The 21,659-nt window shown below is 34.7% G+C and overlaps 1 protein-coding gene across 1 annotated transcript in view; it reads right to left on the bottom strand.

Annotated features, from left to right (window-relative positions):
- The window catches only part of LOC145254679 (uncharacterized), a 156,998-nt gene extending 135,845 nt beyond the window's left edge, over positions 1 to 21,153 (bottom strand). The window contains exon 1 of the mRNA XM_080113324.1: positions 18,172 to 21,153. Coding sequence (XP_079969450.1) covers positions 18,172 to 20,563 — 2,392 coding nt within the window. The 5' untranslated portion in view covers positions 20,564 to 21,153. The remainder of the gene's footprint in view (positions 1 to 18,171) is intronic.
- Between the last annotated feature and the right edge of the window lie 506 nt (positions 21,154 to 21,659).

Below are 21,659 nucleotides of genomic sequence, written 5' to 3'. Positions count from 1 at the left end.
GATCCGATAATAAAGAAGTTATCATGTTTTTGTAAAACTGTGTTGTGTCATTATTTAACAGCAAAAGGTAATGTGTGAAACATCCTTATATGAACTTTGTATAACCCCCACCCTAAGTAATGTGTTTCCCTCTCTATCATAAGCAATGACTCCTCTCCTGTGTTAAAAGAACTGCTCACCCTCTCTCCTTGCTAATATATGTTGTAAGAGGAAACACTCCAGAAGGTATCTCTCAAAGATATATCGTCAATCCTGTATTACATGTCCCCGTCTCTCTTTTAATATGAAACCCCCGGCTATACAACATAGTGAACCGAATATTATTAGTATTATTGTTGGCCCACAAGGAGCTTTCACACAGGTCATCAAAGATCTCATTGAATACAGCCTGTGGTGTTCCCTGGAAGCTGAGTGACAACAAGTCTCGCCAGATTTTCCAGTACTCTCCATCTTTTTAGATAACATTTGCAAATAAATTTGCATTATCGCAACAGCTGCTTTCCATTGATTTCTCATTGGCAGCGGCCATTAGTCTTTACTGGAATTTGAGTGGCAACAAAGTCCCAGTTCTCTTCGCACTTACACAGTGGAGGTCTGGTCAGTGCTTACTCCTCGGTTTTTCCTTCTCCCTTGACTACTTGGCTATTCGGTCTCACTCTTTTTTTGGGCGGGGTGAACAGTGATGTGGTAATGGGAGGTTTTTCTTAATATTTCAGTTGTTTTCATTATTGTTGTTCGTTGTATTTTTTCAGTCATTCCTCTGATTCCAATTTCTGACATTCTTTTTTAAAAGTTTTTCGGGATTGTTCTTAGTGCTCCTACTATTATAGGTATTATTTTGACTTTCTTCATCTTTCATATCCCTTTCAACTCTCTGACTAACTCTCTGTATTTGCTCCGTTTCTCTTTTCTTTGATATTCACTCTGTGGTTAGTATCATTATTATTATTTATTTTTTTAATCATAAACAGCTTGAGATCATACAGAATATCAAAACGTTTCAATGAACTAAAAAAAAAATTTAAAAAAAAAAAAAAAAAATGAAATTCGTTCGAAATTCTGTGCAGATTCCCAAGTTCGACAAAAAGATTCCAGAGTTCAACAAGATACACCTGAAAAAGGTCGGAGGTTACACCGGCCGAAACATTGTGCAAATAACACTCAAGATGAAAAACACCCGTCTAGCTGAAACCACTGTCAGTAATTTTCCCGACTCTTTATCTATGCCTAAATCAAAACGTAGATTCCATGAACAAAGTTTCTTTCTTAGAAGTGCACACCTGTGGAACTCTCTCCTGTTCGCCTGTTTCCCACCTGACTACAACCTGGATATCTTCAAGTCCAACATAAACAAATTCCTAATAAACCGCCCCCTTAAGTAAGACACTTTATTAAATCTCCATTACTAACGATTACTACGATACTATTCCATCGATTACTGTACACGCAATAACCCTTATCCCCGAGTGGCTTCCGGGCCTTAATAAGTGGTGACTACCATGTAAAAAAAAGATGAGAATAGTAGTTCAAAGAATCCAAGTTATTTTTTGTAATTTTGTTTCACTTCTTGTTAACTATACTGCACAAGCCATATTAGAATATCAGCAGATTGGTTGATTGTTTTTGTTTTACAGCATATCAACCCTTTTCAGGTTATTTAATGCCGAATCCAGTGATTTTGAAGAACAATTTTTTAATAGAATATATTTGTTTTTTTAAGTTGGTTTCTATTTAGCCCATAGTTGGGACCCTAACAGGTACTACCACTCCGGGTCAGAGTGGACCTGGGAGCAATGGCAATTAAAGGGTAGCTTCACACTCCCCAAAGCCCCCAAACTGGGGCCTCACCATAGGATATAGTTTAAGGTCATATCCAGCGGAGAGTGTTAGTCTACAACCTGACAGAAATCCCCCCCCCTTTAAATTTATTTCAGTTAGTTTCAAAAGATCAAGGGGCGCCTTCCTGGAGCTGACGCTTGGTTTCATTACGATTTGGATTTATATCGAAAGGCTTTTATAAGGATAGACGTTGTTCTCTTTATGGCTACCAACAGTATTTTGTTACAACTTGGTCTTCTAGGGAGTGTTTCCAACGATTTCTTAAGATTTTTTGCCCCCTCCCCTACACACACACACACACACACACACACACACACCATTCCAACAAAAAGGATGGTGGACCTGTAAATTAACCCTTGTCCGTTCGTCTGTCTGCACTTTTATCGATTACTACGCCTTGGAATTTTTTGAAATTTTGCACAAACATTAAACATGATATGAGTAAAAAAGTAACAGAACAGATTTCCTGGAAAACTCCGGTTGCACCCCTAGGGGTGCCTTTTGGGTTAAAATGGTTAAAATTTACACTTTTGTGCGTATTAAAAAGAATTTGATACCTTCGATTTTTATAGAACTTTCTGAAAAGTTGTAACTAACTGATTTCTATATAATTTTGTTTTTCTATACTTTGCAATAACTCTTGGGTGTGCCCCCCAGGGGTTCTTTTAGGGCTAATAAAAAAACACTCCATTTTGGGGACTATTTTACCATATTTGCCCCAAATCTTCTGTGTATGTCTATTTATTAGTTTTATATATGGTGCTGAACTCAAATTTAAATATGTTAAAGCCTTGGGGACTTTTGGGGATAACTGGAGGGGGTGGGGGCAAATGATGGACTTAGTCATTTCTTTTTGTGCATGGTGTAGAACTCAAATTTACATACATTAAGGCCTAAAACTGCACCGTTTGCTCATTTTCACCAAGATTTGACGTCTCCTGGAGACTTTTGGGGCTAAATAGGGGGGGGGGGGCTGAACGTAGTCATTTTTTAATGCTTTGTTCATTGTGCACTCACGGGTGACCGTGCATGCTTCACTTGTTTTTTTTATGTCACTGGTTCCTATCACAATGGTATAATGTTCATTTCTTTCAGAGACCATGTTATTTTAAATCATTCTCTGATATTTTGTTTTTATCCCCCCCTCCCCTGTTGAGCTCTATTAAGGCTATAGTTATTTGGAAGTGTGACATCGATAATGAACGCAGTTCCATATTACAATGTCTAGTTAAATGGCTTTGTCTTTTATTAGATACGTACAAAATGAATGCCGATGCTCAAAATGTATAAACATTTTGACCCCTCCTTTTACTTACAATTTCATAAAAAAAAAAAAAAAAAAAATCAGGAAACCAATTTTAATTAAATTTTCAGTATTTATCAAATAATGATCACGGAATATAATGAACCCATTATTTTTTTTTTTTTTTAAACCTTAGTGGAAATTTATTATTTTGCTTAAACAAAAAATACCTTTACTAAAGCTATGATTTTCAGTAGTAAAAAAAAAAAAAATAAATAAAAATAATGAATTTATTTTTCCTTTTTTTTTTTTTAATGAAAATAAAGCATCGTAAAGTGTAACAATTAGAAAAAAAAAAAAAATCAGGAACATTATGAAAAAAGCCCCTAAAGTCTGTATTAATGAATTCAATATAACTGGAAGAAAAATTAATTTCTCGAACTAGCGATATTATCATTGAATTCTTTATTTAATATTTTATTTAATATTTTTACGCAAAAAAAAAAAAAATTAAAAAAAATAAATAAATAAATATATATATATATATATATATATATATATATATATATATATATATATATATATAATTGCAAAATATATTTTAACTTTTTTTTCTTAGATTACAGGTTTTGCATAATTTTTATATGTAAGATTCTAATATTTTCCTTGCTTGCATGAATGTGAAACTTTCGACGTAACATAATTTTTATATAATCTTGAAAAATTAAAAAAAAATTTAATTTAAAAGCAGTAACATAAAAAAATAATTAAATTTAAAAAATAGTAAAAATTCTATAAACGTTCATGATAGGAATGTACGAATGCACGGTTGGGGGGGGGAAGACAAACAGAAGCCCCTACTTCCCTATAACTACCTGACATCATTTTCAGACAGCCTTTCGACTGTTTAAGATTTTAGGCTTCCGTATAATCCATGTGACGAAGAGTTTATGTTTTGGTTGATCAAAGTGAGAATCTCTCACTTTTGAGGACTAATCAAGCAAGGTGTTTTTTTTTTGTTTTGTTTTGTTTTTAATTTATTCAATATCTTAGGACTTTACTAATTATTTTTTAAATAGGCCCAGAAAACTAATATTTATCTTTCAAAAGATTTTTCCAACGAATTTATATAACTTCCAAATTTAGCTGAATTGGTTAACTCGCTGTGAAAACATTTTTCATAATTTTTTTTTTTTTTTTTCACGTGTCCAAATATTTTTTTCCTTTTGAAAATTAACTTTAGACTTCAATCTTTCAAATACAATTAAAAGGTAGTCGGAAACCTACAAAAAAAGAAAAAAAGAAAAATTATAAATAGGTTTTCAAAACTATGCCCCCCCCCCCCCTATCTTTATTCCCCAATTTTTTGCTCGTACCTATATCTTTTATGTATCCGCCCGCCTGTATCTCTTTACCATAAAACGCTGTTAACCTTCCGTTTGATGTTACCGGTGTAGGTTCATGTTCCCAGATGTTCGACGATCTACCAAGCTAAGCTGCTGCACTCTCCCCAGATCTTCCAGTGGAGGTATTTGCATACTTTGTTGTAGCTGACAATCGGGATGTCTAGATGGTAAACTAATTCTGTCAGCATGCAAACGTCGAAAGTTTTGACGTATAAACGATGCTTAGTCAAAGAATAAATCAAATAAAATAAAAAATAAATAAATAAAAAAATGGAAGAAAACGGACTCGTATTTAGATTGGTAGTGCACTGCACGCCTACGACAGGTGAAATTGCCAATTTTTCAACTGGCAACTTTCCCATCTTAATAGAAAAGCTTAGCAGCTTACATAAGGAATAACCCTCTAACCCTGTCTTTGAGAAATCTCTTTTGTATTCAAACTCCGCTTCCCCACTCCTTTTTTTTTTTTTTTTCAAGGTAGTCACCACTTATCAAGGCCCGGAAGCCACTCGGGGATAAGGGTTATTGTGTGTACAGTACGTTAGTTTTGGAGATCTGATAAAGTGTCTTACTTAAGGAGGCGGATTCTTCTCTCCATCCTCATCTTTGCTTCTGAATTTTTCAGGTGAGGATTAATAAGCCGTATTATTCACCCAACTGTTCTCATCTTCAATATTATTCACCCAACATTTTAGTCGATGTAATCATCTGGCCTTCTTCAGGATTTTCGAACGGCACCATTTATTTAATCCATGGGCATAGCACGTTCTTCAATCCGTAGAAATTGTAAATAATTTGCAATTGTATTTTTGAGTATCGTCTGCACTGGGATTGAATCTTCAACCTCCAAAAGATTGCAACTTACAACTAAATTTTAACAAGTACGTTATCCACTGTGCCATGGATCCTTGCGGGCAATTCTAGTATGAATTTTGGGAGTTTTAAACGGTGCAGATTCCCCCTAGCAAGTGCAACCTTGACGTGGTTAGGGGGTTTGCGTGTCTCTAGGACCTGGATAGCTATGCTGGCGGGAGATTCGTCTCCTGGTAGGGTCACCCAAGTCAAACAGGCTGAAGGGTAGAGATCAGACTAAGAGCAAACACTGGTCCTTCAGGTTGGGGGTTGAAATAAGCTTAACAACCCAATTCTGCAAAAGAAAGAAAGTTACAGAAACCCCACTGACATCATATGTGATCCGGAAACGGTCCTCTCTAGCAGAGTTCATGACACAAGTGGGTGAAAGCCTCCGGGAAGCCAGTGTGCCGACAAAGAAGCATTAAGGCTGCCGAAATGACATGGGCCGAACTGGAGAAGACCAGCCAGAACCGGGTCCGCTGGAGGAACGTCATTGTGACCCTATGTTCTCCAAGGAATCAAGAGGCCTAATCTAAACCATGCAGATTCCCCGAGTTTGACAAGATACACCTGAAGGTCGAACGTTACAGCAGCAGAAACGTTGTGAAAATCACACCCAAAATGAGAACAATAGTCCGAAGAACCCAAATAACACGACTTATCAGTCAACGACAAATCCATGTATGTAAAACAATAAAGTATGAGAAGAATAGAAAGTGAACCTTGGGTTTGCTTTCGCCAACCTCATAACTCTCTCTTACTTTATTTCGTCTTTTAGTCCTCACATTCTACTGTTATTTTGTGGACCTTTGGCTATGATCACAGTGTAGTATCTGTGTTATGTTGTGGCAGGCAGTGCCAAGAGTAAGAATGATTATTATGATTAATTGTTAAATTATTTAGGTTAAAAAGATATTCAGAAAAATGTTTGAAAAGAGAAGAATATTAGTTAAACTATTTATCTATCTTCTATCTACTTATAGTAATAATAATAATAATAATAAGTAATAAAATGATTGCAGAAATTCCCCTCTGAACCTAAGTACGCTAGGTTTGTACCAACAGATGCTACATACAAATTTATTATGTCTATACTATATTTAATTTAAATACAAATTTAAATACAAATTTATTATGTCTATAATGATATAAAAATTAAAAAATAATGATATAAAAATTTAAAAAATTATAAAAGTTAAAATATTATAAAAGTTAAAATATTATAAAAGTTAAAATATTATAAAAATTAAAATATTATAAAAATTTAAAATATTATAAAAATTTAAAATATTATAAAAGTTAAAATATTATAAAAGTTAAAATATTATAAAAGTTAAAATATTATAAAAGTAAAAAAAAAATAATATAAAATTAAAAAAATAACAATATGAAATTTTTTAAAATCTATATAATTATAAAACTCAAATGACCTTGTAACGGGTGTTGTAACCCAACATCCGGTTTACGACTTCCTGTTGCGCATGCGTACATAAACAAATAATCATCACGACAATAAAACCTATTTTTTTACTGTGTACATTTTCAGTGTCCCAACTGTTTATTTTTTCGCATTTAAATTATCCAAATAAACAATTGTTAATACTTTCTGCATTTTTTACATCGTTCATTTCCGTATTACGTTTAAGTTATTTTAACTCAATGTTCTTGCAAATAAATTTACTTTAACCTGTTGGCAACCATAAGAGCATTTTACAACGGCGATTTACCCACCGCCTACATTTTTTTTAAATTTATTCTCCATTTTTTAATACACCTTTCTTAAAAACATTCATACATTTTCTTCTACACTACCTACATAAATAACCCCGAAAATATGTTTTTTTTAATTGCGTTACAAATAAATAATAAATGTGACAATAAAATGTATTGTTTTACTGTGTACATTTTCAGCATCCCAATTGTTTTTTTTTTGCATCTAAATCAAAAGATATCAAAATTTGGATTTAACTTTAAGTATTATGGTATCTGTTCAATGCACATTTACCTGTAAGTATGACAAACCCCTTATAATTCAATGGCTGTAAGTTTTTTTTTTTTAAATATACAATTATAAACAGAACGACTTATAGAAATCTATCTATATTCTTTTTTCATTTTAATATACTTTCATAGAAATGTTTCTGTTATGTCACAAAAACTATTTTCTTTACGTCACAAGTGTCAGGCTCATACATTAATTCCACAACTAATATAACATACTGACCCAACGGGTCACGGGTAGTCTAATAATATTATAAAAGTCAATATCTCTATCTTTATAGAGTAAAATTTTTTATTGATTTTTTTGTTTTTAATGATAATTGAATTCAGTTACTGGCGTCTCCAACTGTACAGATCTGAGAAAATATTTTTCCTTAAAAAAAAGAATCATCCTTTTTTTTTTACATGAACAAATATTTTTTTTTTTTTACAAAAGTGATCCACGAACATGCTTGACTGTTCTAAGATTTGAACCTCAGGCCATATGTGCTATGGTCGAGTGCATTAACTGATATGCCACAAGGTTCTCGAGTGCGGGGGGGGAAATCGTTTATAATGGTTGTAGCTAGTCGAGTGTTTTTGTGAAAGTTTTGCAAGGGGTAACCATAGATTGGAGTTGTCGAGCACTTGCCATGAACATAACGATATAGCAAAAACAGGCTCACAATATCTCTTCCGTAGAAAAGAGGTTGCAGGGAAGAGAAAAGATCATCACCTACTAAGTTTCAAAGCCAGTTTTAAACTCTATCAATGCTGGATAGAACGTGCCAATCAGCTCCTGCTGAAATGTGGCAAGAGTACTCCATTTTAGAGTGTGCCTGGCTTTTATACAGATAGAGGATTGCATCAGCAGTGAGATGCTTACTAGAGCGGTAGCGTGATCTAACCATTTGTTCAGCATTATTGGCAACAGATTTGATGTGATTTGATTTTAATATTCCTAATAAAATATAAAAGTGGTGTAAAAACTGTTTGTGGAATTAATTGCACATGTCCTGGGACGGGTATTCTTCTAGTAAGATATAGGAAATAGATTTTAAGCCTAATAAAGACATGCAAACGTTATAGTCCCTTAACCCAGAATGAGTACTTTCTGGCAAATTAATGGTTGAATATGGCTAAAATTGTGCTTATTTTTGCATTAAATACAAATCCACACTAACCCCTAATTATGCATTGAGCAGATACTATATATTAATCCATATTAACACCTAATTATGCATTGAACAGATACTATATATTAATACATATTAAACCCTAATTATGCATTGAACAGATACTATATATTAATCCATATTAACTCTAATAATGCATTGAACAAATACTATATATTAATCCATATTAACTCTAATAATGCATTGAACAAATACTATATATTAATCCATATTAACTCTAATAATGCATTGAACAAATACTATATATTAATCCATATTAATCCTAATTATGCATTGAATAAATACTATATATTAATCCATATTAACACCTAATTATGCATTGAACAGATACTATATATTAATACATATTAAACCCTAATTATGCATTGAGCAGATACTATATATTAATCTATATTAAACCCTAATTATGCATGAAACAGATACTATATATTAATCCATATTAAACCCTAATTATGCATGGAACAAATACTATATATTAATCCATATTAACCCCTAATTATGATTTGAACAAATACTATATATTAATCTATATTAACACCTAATTATGTATTGGACAGATGCTATATATTAATCAATATTAATCCTTATTATGTATTGAACAGATACTATATATTAATCCATATTAACACTAATTATGCATTGAACAGATATTATATATTAATTCATATTAACCCTAATTATGCATTGAACAGATACTATATATTAATCCATATTAAACCCTAATTATATATTGAACAAATACTATATATAATAATCCATATTAAACCCTAATTATATATTGAAAAAATACTATATATTAATCCATATTAGCCCTAATTATGTATTGGACAGATACTATATATTAATCCATATTAACGCTAATTATGCATTGAACAGATACTATATATTAATCCATATTAACCCTAATTATGCATTGAACAAATACTATATATTAATCCATATTAAACCCCAATTATATATTGAACAAATACTATATATTAATCCATATTAAACCCTAATTATGTATTGTAAAAATACTATATATTAATCCATATTAAACCCTAATTATGTATTGTAAAAATACTATATATTAATCCATATTAACACCTAATTATATATTGAACAAATACTATATATTAATCCATATTAACCCTAATTATGTATTGAACAAATACTATATATTAATCCATATTAAACCTAATTATGCATTGAACAAATACTATATATTAATCCATGTTTACCCTAATTATATATTGAACAAATGCTATATATTAATCAATATTAACCCTAATTATGCATTGAACAAATACTATTTATTAATCAATATTAAACCCTAATTATATATTGAACAAATACTATATATTAATCCATATTAACCCTAATTATGCATTGAAACAAATACTATATATTAATCAATATTAAACCCTAATTATATATTGAACAAATACTATATATTAATGCATATTAATCCCAATTATATATTGAACAAATACTATATATTAATCCATATTAACCCTAATTATGTATTGAACAAATACTATATATTAATACATATTAACACCTAATTATATATTGAACAAATACTATATATTAATCCATATTAAACCCTAATTATATATTGAACAAATACTATATATTAATCCATATTAACCCTAATTATATATTGAACAAATGCTATATATTAATCCATATTAACACCTAATTATATATGGAACAAATACTATATATTAATCCATATTAACACCTGATTATGCATTGAACAAATACTATAATACTTAGTTTACTGCACCTTATCATAACAAAGGTTTATACAAAATTTCAACTAGATCAGCTCAATAGATTAAAAAAGTAGAAATTGCCGACAGACAGAAATACAATCCCTGACTGTGATTCTAACGTAAACCATAATACTTAGTTTGCTGCACCTTACCATAATAAAGGTCTACACAAAATTTTAGCTAGATCACGCCAGTAATTAACAAGAAACTTGTAGAGTAAAAGTGGCACTGTGGTGACTAATTCCCTATTAATCTCAAACTTCAAGCAAATAGAAAGGTTTACTTTTTTCTGCGGCTACGTAATTCTTGTTTCTTTATTTTATCCTTTAGTCCTCACATTCCATAAGCGATGTTTCTGAAAGAGAGAGAAGAATCGCTGTTTCTGCATCAGAATCTATTCCATCCAACACTTATTATTGGCAAGTTTTTGACCTTGAGTAGTATTTTTATTTCATTTTTTTAGTATTTCACATCAAGTAGCTTCATGCATTGTCTGGAGTGATTTCCATAAAAACTGCATCGGACGGATACCATAATGCTTAGTTCGCAGCACCTTATCATAACAAAGGTTCATACAAAATTTCAGCCTAATTGGCTTAATAGTTTTCAATGGAAAGTACAGACAGAAATATAATCTCTTATTGTGAATCTAATGGATACCATAATACTTAGTTTGCTACACCTTATCATAACAAAGACCCATACAAAATTTCAGCCAGATCAGACCAGTAATTTCCAAGAAATCTTCTAGAGTAAATGTGGTATTGTTGTGACTAATCTTGACCTTGTAATATATTTATTTTTTATTTTTTTTAGTTCAAACATCAAGTGGATCATGCCTTGTCTGGAATGATTTCCATAAAAAAAAAAAGAACAAAACTGTGCAGCGAAAGGATACCATAATACTTTATTCACAGCACCTTATCATAACAAAGGTTCATACAAAATTTCAGCCTGATCAGACTAATAGTTTCCAAGAAAGTGGAAAGGATAGACAGACAGAAAAATGTAGATTCAACAGACTAAACATGAAGGAAATTGGAAGCAATTTCTTTCAATCTCTGCTGATGATTGTATCCATCAAGGGAAATGGCTGGAATTGTTCCAAGCGATGCGATGTGTGCGGATTTAGAGTCTGATTGCAAATATGGCGCATGAAAGGAACCAAAAGAGTTGGCTGATGCTGAGGAGATGAAAGTCAGGTTAAGTTCACTTTTGCTAGTATAAATGATTAATGAACAGATGCTACACTGCTTCTTTCAAGAAGGGGGTAATCTTGACTTTTGAAGTCGCATTTCAGTTTGGTCTGGTGATTTAGTTTTACAGCATATCAACCCTTTTCACATTATTTAATCCAGAAATTTTGGAAAGTTTTTATGCTTCAAGTTCTTTATATTTTCGAATATCTATTCATGTTTTTTGGTTTGATTTTATTGTAGAAAAAAAAAAATTTTTTTTTTCTTCTTTACAAAACATGATTGAGTTTTGCAAAGGGAAAGGTGAAACAAAAATATCAATGTACATTTGTTGGTCAGTTTAATCGTGTCACATAGAAAGATTTGAAGATAACTCTTAAAGAAAACTGGATTTCCATATAGAAATCATGTTGATCATCAAAGTTAAATGTTTAGTTTGGTCAGTAGTGTAGGGTGAGCCGGCTAATCCAATGAAGATGTTGTGCTGAATGGATGCGATAATTGACAGAGTGTAGTTCCTGGCAGAAGTCTAAACAGTAAAACCCCTGAATGCCAGAGCAGCTGGCATTTGTAGAGTGGCACCTGGCCCTCCTGGCATGTTTAGCCAATCAGGCGCCTCAAAATAGAACAATCCACCATCCCTGACTAATTGTAGGCTGGTCCAATAGCAATTAGCATACCACTAATTGCTACTGAATAAATATGTTGAAATTAGTTAAATGGTCCATAATGGTGGAGAGGGAAGGTAAGCAAATTCTTGATTCTACAATTAGCAAATGGGTGAACATTTGAGAATACCAGGTGTTGTATGTGAGAGAACTGCAAAACTTCTTCGCTCCAAATATTGACCAAAATGGTGCCTTCAGTATAACCTGCCAATCCATGTTATTTTTATTATGTTATACTTATTTTTGTTTTTCGTTTTTTTCTTTGCAAAACATGATTGAGTTCTGCAAAGGGAAAAAATCAATGTACATTTTTTGGTCAATTTAATCATATGACGTAGAAAGATTTGAAGTGTGATAACCAGTTGCTGAATTGAAATGAAAAACCATACAAGAAAATTTCGAACTCTGAAGATAAAAAAAAAAAAAAAAAAAAAAAAAAAAAAAATTAGAAGCAACTCTTACAGAAAACTGGACTTCCACATAGAAATCATGTTGGTCATCAAAATTAAATGATGTTTAGTTTAGTCAGTAGGAAATGGGTGAACATTTGAGAATACCAGGTCCTGTATGTGGGAAAACTACAAATTTTCCTTGCTCCAAAATGGTGCCTTCAGTATAACCTGCTAATCCATGCGTGTTGACACAACAGATCAATCACTTCCTTCGCAAAAGTTTTGTTGTCCAGCATTCACCCTAGACAGGTTCAACTGGCTTCCTCCAAAGGAGGAAGTGTCAAGGGAATGTTAAATTCACAGACAGTCTCCGGTCATCTGTAATGTTTGTTGCAGTTTTGGTCAGGAAGCCAGTATCTTCAGACAACCTGATCTGGTATAGCAGCACCAAATGCCCTAAAAGGTGTTATCACTCTGGGTTAAAGTGGGTAACTAAGGGGCAACTCCACAATCCTCACAGCCTCAAATGAGGCCTCACTACTGGATGTTGTTAAAGATTATACTCAAGACCAACTTGAAATGGGATGTGGTGAACTCATTTGTAGTCGACTCAACCCAGGTGAACACCGTTACAAGCGTCAACCTCTGAATATTATGAATTAACGAATTACAAAATGGAGTTAATCTAATATCTAATAAAATAAAATTAGAAAGTGAAAAATATGTTTTTTTTTGTTTTTTTTTACATAGGCATCACCACATTATCAAGGCCAAGAGGCCACTCAAGGATAAGGGTTAAAGAGTGTACAGTAGAAATTCGACAATATAGTAATCATTAGTAATCAAAATTTGGTAAATTTGATAACTTATATGGAACGGTTCATCAAGAACTTATTTACGTTAGACTTGAAGACAACCATATTGTAGTCAGCCGGAAAGCAGGAAAACGGAAGACAATTCCACAGGCGTGCAGTTCTAAGAAAGAAGCTTTGTTCATGGAATCTACGTTTAGGTTTAGGCACAGATAAAGAGTGGGGGGAATTATTGATAGTGTTTACAGCTAGACGAGTGTTTCTTGTGAAAGTTTGGCGAGGGGGACCATAGATTGAAGCTCAGTCGAACACTTTCCATGAAAATAACGATACATCAGAGACAAACTCGCAACATCTCTTCTGTGAGATAGAGGTTGCGAGGAAGAGAAAAGGGCATCTCCTACGAGGCTACGAAGTCTATTTTGAACTCTATCAATCTTCTTCTTTCATGAGTGTCTGGCAATCCAGCTAAAAAAAAAAATCCAGAGACAAACAGGCAGTGGAGAGGGCATCGTATCGGATTTGGCTAATGAATGTTGGTCAGAAAAGTAACTGACACCAGTACTAATATCACCTCCTGTTATGAGGGGGGGGGGCACTTCAGAGATTCAGTAGAGGAGTAGGGGCCCGAAACCGCAATGTGGTTCCTCCTGATGATCATGGTACTGGATCCGATTGCGGAGCCGTTACCTACTGTGCACTGTGAGAAGTGCGTACAAATTACTCTCCTCCCCACTCCTTTCTCAATCGAAGAGCTACATTAATGATTCTAGATGGTATGTGCAACGATGACAACTAATGGAACCTTAATATATACAGAGTGACCACTCAAAAATGTTACCTTTGAAATTGTTAACAAAGGCCCATACAAAATTTCAGTCGGATCAGTCCAGTAGTTACCAAGACAACTTCTAGAGTATATGTGGTAGTGTAGTGACTAATTTTGACCATGAAGTATTTTTTTTCACATAATTCTTTCTACAACACAATATTTTCTGCAAACAAACCATATTTTTTTTTACTGTTAATCAAGCCCCAAACGCTACTCAAGGATAAAGGGTTGCGAGTGTCAAATGGCTGGTGAAACAACATCTTGATCGGTGATAATGGAACTTGGGTAGTGTTTGATTATTGAAGAGGATGGATCAATACCAACTTGTTTACATTAGACTTGAAAACGGACATGTTATAATCAGCTGGTAAGTAGCCTCGCAGTATTATGTTCCATAGATGGGTAGTTCTAGAAAAGAAATTTGTTCATGGAATTTTTTGCTTAATTTTAGGCACAGATAGAGAATTATTAAGAGTTCTTGTAGTCAAACGAGTGTTTGCTGTGAATGTTCTGCAAGAAGGACCGTAGATAGAAGTTCAGTCAAGTACCTGCCATGAAAATAACAATAAGACAGAGATAGACTCGCAACGTCACTTCTGCGAGAAAACAAACGTCACAATGCTTGACTTGACCATCGAGTTTTAGTCATGAAAGTTCAGTCTTTTTTATTGCCATTCAATCATATTTACGGACACTTTGGGAATAGTCTCATCAGTAGAGTATGTGATCTTGAATGGGTTTCACATTCACCATGAGAACGTTTATTAAAACGATCAGAGACTATTTCTGAACTGCAGTGGACAAACACAACCAAAATCCGAGCGGCGTCAAGAGAGGCGTGTGCCAAACTTATTGTCAATTTTGTGTATTAAGTTTATTTTATTTTTAATTTTTTTACAATGTAGTCATTACTTATCAAGGTCCAAAGACCACTCAAGGATAAGAGTTAACGAATATAAAGTGATAGTATAGTAATCATTAATGGTGTAAATTGGGTAGAATTCGATTATTTACGGGGACGGCTTAACAAGAATTTGTTTAAATTAGATTTGAAGGCTACTATGTTGTATTCAACTGGGAAGCAGGCCAGTAGAACAGTGTTCCACAGGCAGGCAGTTGGCAGTTCTAGGAAAGAAGCTTTGTTCATGGAATCTGCGTTTAGATTTAGGCACAGATAGAGAGTGGGGGAAATCATCCATAGTGGTTGTAGCTAGTCGAGTATTTTTGGGTTTGTATTACTGTACACATAGATTCGAAAAAGTTGTCAAAAAATAAATATATAACAAATAAATGTTACCAAAGGCAAGATAAGTTACTTTTCTACCTAACGGGATATGTTTTTAGTGTTTTTATTTAATGTAACATGTTTATTCAGCTCGAAAACATACAATGTTTACTGATGTATTGGAAAGTTAAAAATGACACCCGACACTCTCTTTGACGCGGTAAGTTTGGGAAAAGGAGTTAAAAATAAAGAACTAGACAAAATACTATTAAAAACCCACCGAATATATGCCAGCCTATGTCACGGTAACATATATTGAGCGAGTTTCTAACAGTATTTTGTCTAGTTTTTTATTTTTAACTCCTTTTCCCAAACTTATCGCATCAAAGAGTGTCGGTCGCCATTTTTAACTTTCCAATACATCGGTAAGTAATCATAAGTTTTATCAGAGATGCAAAGGGTATTTTTTACAATAATCAACAAAACAAAAAAGGCTTAAGTTTGTTTTTTTTTATTACAAAGGAGTCACCACCTATCAAGGCACGAGGGTCACTCAAGGATAAAGGTTAATGAGTGTACAGTGGTCAAAGGGAACATGTCAGTCATCGATAGTGGAAATTTGATAAATTGGATTACTTAAGGGCATGGCTCATCAAGAATTTGTTTATGTTGGACTTGAAGACAGCCATATTGCAGTCAGCTGGAAAGCAGGAAAATGGAACAGAGTTCCACAGGCGTGCAGTTCTAAGAAAGAAGCTTTGTTCCTGGAATCTACGTTTAGGTTTAGGCACAGATAAAGAGTGGGGGAAATTATTGATAGTGGTTTCAGCTAGATGTGAAAGTCAGGCCAGGGGGGATCATAGATTGGAGCTCAGACGAGCACTTGCCATGAAAATAACGATAAAGCAGAAAAAGGCTCGCAGCGTCTCTTCTGTGGGAAAGAGGTTCCAAGGAAAAGAAAAGGGCATCCTCCACTAGGCTACAAAGTCTATTTTGAAGTCTGTCAAGGCAGGAGAAGCTGCTACTAGCAGCTTCTGCCCAGATGTGGCAACAGTACTCCATCCTTGGACGTACCTGACTCTTATAAAACAGAGAATTGCATCAGCAGTGAGATATTTACTGGAATTTATAATTGTATTCCTACTATCGCCTGCACCGAGGATTGAACCTTTAACCTCCAGAAAAGCGTCATTTAGAACTGAATTTTTACTTAGTACTTTATCCGTTATGCCATGGGTCATTGCAACAAGTATTTATTTTTATAATAATATTACTTATTATTGTGGTGAATAATACATAGCTTACCTGAGTGTAGCTGCCGGAGGTGAGGATGCTCTTCCAACAGTCAAGAAGAACAATAGCCTTGCGGTTATTTATACTAACAGAGTAAGGTAATTGTTATAAAAACCTTCCTCCTTTGTGAAGAGTCACTTCATTCCTTTATTTTTATGTTACTGTGGTTACAAGACCTGAGAAGAAGGTCACGAAGAAGATTGTATTTTTTTCGCAACCTCACTTCAGGTTAGCTACTCTCAGTTATATGACTTTTTTTTCCAACATTATAGAACATGGAATGATTTGCATCAACATGTTAAGGTTTCGACCTTATTGTCCCTTCAGAGCCAAATGATACTGAAAGTAGATCTAGTTATTTAAATTTTTTGGTCCCCCCCCCCCCGACAAAAGGAGGGTGGACCTGTAAATTCACCCTTGTCTGTTCATCTGTCCGCACTTTTCTCAATAATTACGATTGGAATGTTTTGAAATTTTGTACAGACATTAAACATGGTATGGAGTAAGAAATTAACTAAACAGATTTTCCGGGAAAACCTGGCATAAATGAAAATGTATTATAAATATTTTTTTCTTTACTTTTTACCTACAGACATGTTTCATGCTTATGTAATCTTCAGTGTAGGAAATGATAATTACTGCTGTTCAATGGATTCAAACCCTCTCACAAAATTACCTTGTGTAGGAAAAGTGCAAAAAACTGTTTTTAAAACGTGGAGGAAACGTGCAAAAAACTGTTTTAAAATGTGGAAGAAAAGTGCAAAAAACTGTTAAACTGTTACCTTGTGTAGGAAAAGTGCGAAATAACTGTTTTTAAAATGTGTAGGAAAAGTGCAAAAAACTGTTTTTAAAATGTGGAGGAAAAGTGCAAAGAACTGTTATTAAAATGTGGAGGAAAAGTGCAAAAAACTGTTTTTAAAATGTGGAGGAAAAGTGCAAAGAACTGTTATTAAAATGTGAAGGAAAAGTGCAAAAAACTGTTTTTAAAATGTGGAGGAAAAGTGCAAAGAACTGTTATTAAAATGTGGAGGAAAAGTGCAAAAAACTGTTTTTAAAATGTGAAGGAAACATACAAAAACTGTTTTTAAAATGTGGAGGAAAGTGCAAAAAACTGCTTTTAAAATGTGGAAGAAAAGTGCAAAAAACTGTTGTTAAAATGTGGAAGAAAAGTGCAAAAAACTGTTAAATTGTTACCTTGTGTAGGAAAAGTGCAAAAAACTGTTTTTAAAATGTGAAGGAAACATACAAAAACTGTTTTTAAAATGTGGAGGAAAGTGCAAAAAACTGCTTTTAAAATGTGGAAGAAAAGTGCAAAAAACTGTTAAATTGTTACCTTGTGCAGGAAAAGTGCAAAAAAACTTTTTAAAATATGGAGGAAACATACAAAAAACTGTTTTTAAAATGTGGAAGAAAAGCGCAAAAAACTGTTTTTAAAATGTGGAAAAAAACTGAAAAAAAAAAAACTGAAAAAACTTACCTGACTTACAAGAAGCAAGACAACTCTGGTTGGTTTTCCGCTTGGCAGGCAAAGGTGGTGGTATATCCGGATTGATGACACCGTTCACACTCGGAAACATCTGGGTACATCCAAAGGTGGTGTTTGATCCACGTTCCTGAACAACAACTTCCCAGTTGCTATCAGAATTCAATCGGTTGCTGCTCCCGCCATTCCATGAGGAGCGGCCATTGTGCTTCCAACTTTGGCTCCCATGTTTCCGTCGATCTGGAAACACTTCATCCAGAGACGCGTGAATCGGTTCATCCATTACCTTTGGTGATGATAAAGATTTGGGGAAAGTGCCCTTTGCGAACAAATCCCAAGGTCCAGCGTGGTTTGGATATGACCGCTCACCGTTCCACGAAGCCGTTAGTTTTGACCTGCCCGGCTTGCGTTGTCTGCGCATGGTTGGAAAAACCTCATCCAACGAAGCGTGAATCGGTTCTTCTATTACGTGCTCTTTTAATAATGAGGATGATGATGATGATGAATTTATACAAGTGGTCGATGTCGACGGGTGGATTGGCTCCCGGAGAAGTTCCTCCATAGAACTGGCCAATGGTTGTCTGTCATGTAGCTTCAATTTAGTCATCGTCGGAATGACATTTGCATTATGGGAAAGTTCCGGATTACCGTTGGTCAGTTTCTTCTTGCCATTTTCAGGAGGTAAGGGAGGCGGAAGACAAGGTTCAGAATCGGACAAGCAAGAATTGTTAACAATGGATTCCACTGATGCTGCAATATTATTATCCAATGGCGGATGTTTCGTATTGTCATTGCACCAATCGAGCGTGGCATCCGATAATTGAGAATTGTCCGTGACAACATTATTCTCTTCTGGACGATAGTTACGTGCAGGAAGAGGTGGGGCCGCCTCAATCTGCGGCACTTCCATGGGTACGTCAGCGACCACATTCTCATTAGAGTTACCATTGGAATCACTTACTCTGAAATCGGTGTCCGCCATGGATACTCCACAAGAAGACACTCGGCTCGTTCGGTCTGCATCTTTGAAAGAGTGACCCGACTTGGACTTCTTGCGAATCAAGACCTGAGGGTTTGCATAGAGGTCATCATTGGCCAAGTTTGATTGGTCCGGACTCAGATCTTCCATTGTCGGGTCACGAGAAGGGCAGGCAAATTGTAACGTCGGCAGATTGAGACAGAGGTTTGGTTTGTTCTCTGTTGCCGTTCGACTACGGCAGCAGTTCAAAGATTGCAGAGTCGTCGTCGTAGTTGTTGATAATGAAGATGTGGAAGATGAGGAGGACGATGACGACGTGTGACACTCGTAGTCCATGTCTGATTTGTGGTCATCTGCTGCTGCATGTCCTTCGCCATCGCCAGCTGCTGCAGCGGCCTGTTTTGTACACTCGCACATATTGTCCGTTCCATTAGGACAGTTTTGGTTCACGTGGTCAGCAGTTTTAAGACAAACGCAACACGAAGGTGACCGCAATGATTCAGGCGACAGAAGCTGAGACTGATTATTGCAGCACGATTCGTTCATATTCGGTAATTCTGGCCGCTCAGGCACGGTGGGGATGGGGTTTTGAAGTTTATGCAGCTGCATCTTCAGCTTGATTGCATCCAGGCTCTCGTAACCTGGCTCATCATCAAACGGATCATGATTCATGACAGGCTCCAAATCTAAATCAATGGCCGATTCATCAGACGTAAGAAAATCGTTTCGGATCACTCCCGTCTCGTCCAAAAGAGGGCATCTCGATCGAATGTCAAGTTCGTTGGTCTCTTCCGTGAGCCATGAGGAATCGACAATGTTTTGGTTATCTGAAAAATGACGCCCTCGAAATGAGGAGCTAGCCCGGTGGTTGTTTTTCTTGAGGGCCACAAAAGGACTCTGGCGTGCACGCGGCAGACTCTCGGAGCGCAATTTAGTCTCCTTCCAACTGAGCTGGTTGTGATGACTGTTGTCGTAAATCTCACTCTCACTCCGAGCCATGAATTGGCCAGCGTTCGACAGTTTTTCCTGGCACAAGTTATAGCTGCCCTTATTCATACGAAGACGTAGCTTCTTTTTAAGACGACCAAAGAAGCCGAGGTTGGCATCACTGACGGCAAAACTGCCATCAGCCATGGTTTTCGAGGTTGTCATACGTGTGGGGGAGTTGCCATCGACGGCATCAAAACCAGACAAAGTAGCAGACTTTTTGGTGACTTTCGGTCCGCTGGCGCCACTGTTCATACTCGTGCTGCAGCCAAGGTGGCTTGCAGAATATTGCAACGGATGATGTCTGTTACTTTGTTTGATATGAGGGTGCTGTTCCCAGCCACTTGCTGCCCCGCCCGCCGATGGTGAGGCTTGCGAAGACGTCTTAGACATTGGGTTTGATTTAGTAAGAGCAAACATTCAAATGTTGGGGGGTTGTTTTTGTCATAAAACCAACACGGAAAGAAACAGAAAGAAAGGTGACTGAGGTAAACGTATACATTTGAGGTGATGAGATTAAAATTTATGTTATTTTTAAAATTAAAAGTTTACGTTTAAAAGAGATTCATTTGGTGAGAAGAGGGGGGGTGTATATACTGGACTTGTATAAGTTTTAAAAATTGTGTTTACTTAGCGTCGTCCGAGTTTAACGGTTAACTGGTGTTACCTGGTGTTTGCAGAAAACTGAAACATGCTTCTCGCAGGTTTTATAGTTTTTATCTTGTCTTTTTCTCTCATTAGAAATGACAAACATGTTTTATAGGTTCGACGCATCATTAGGCTTATTTATTCTATTTATTTTTTTGTCAATATAATTTTTCCAGTGTAACAGTATGGATGTATAAAAAAATAAAAATAAAGGTAGGGGTGTAGAAGTCGCAATTTTCGTAAATAACAATAATCGAAAAATGCTTAAAATGTTAAAATTAAATTTAAATCAAAAATCAATTCTAAATTGTCTCCAGGTGACAAATCAATAAACGCAGAAGAAAAAAAAGAAACAAAAAAACAAAAGTGCTTTCTTTTTGCCTTAAAATAAAGACTACCTATTTTATTTATTTATTTTTTTTAATTTAAAGATCACCACTTATCAAAGCTGAAGGCCACACGAGGATGGAGGTTAATATTATATATGAGTATATCAAATGATATTTTTGATTATTAGTTATATTTTATTAAAATATAAATAAAAAGGGGAGAATATATATAAGAGTGATATATTTTTTTCTTCTTTTTATAGAGGGGGCCTTATTTACTTGCAAAATTAGACACAGGGTAGGGTCGCTTTTTAATGGAGTGGAGAGGGCATCCAGTTCTCTAAAACAGGGATTTTATGTATTAAGGAAATAAAAATTGTCTCAGTCTAAAAAGATTTCCACACCACACCACTAACTGAAGACATAAAAAGATGGAGTGTATTAGAACAGATATTACACTCTGCTCTTAACCAAAAGGCCGAGGGGAAGCGGTATTTAATGTTTACCTATTCTGTATTGTTATTATCAAGAGTTTTATT

The sequence above is a fragment of the Euprymna scolopes genome, chromosome 30 (genome assembly GCF_053919585.1).
Source record: "Euprymna scolopes isolate OS-2025 chromosome 30, ASM5391958v1, whole genome shotgun sequence".
Classification (NCBI taxonomy): domain Eukaryota; kingdom Metazoa; phylum Mollusca; class Cephalopoda; order Sepiida; family Sepiolidae; genus Euprymna; species Euprymna scolopes.
Note: the sequence above shows the minus strand (reverse complement) of the source record. Positions and strands in the feature narration are given on the sequence as shown.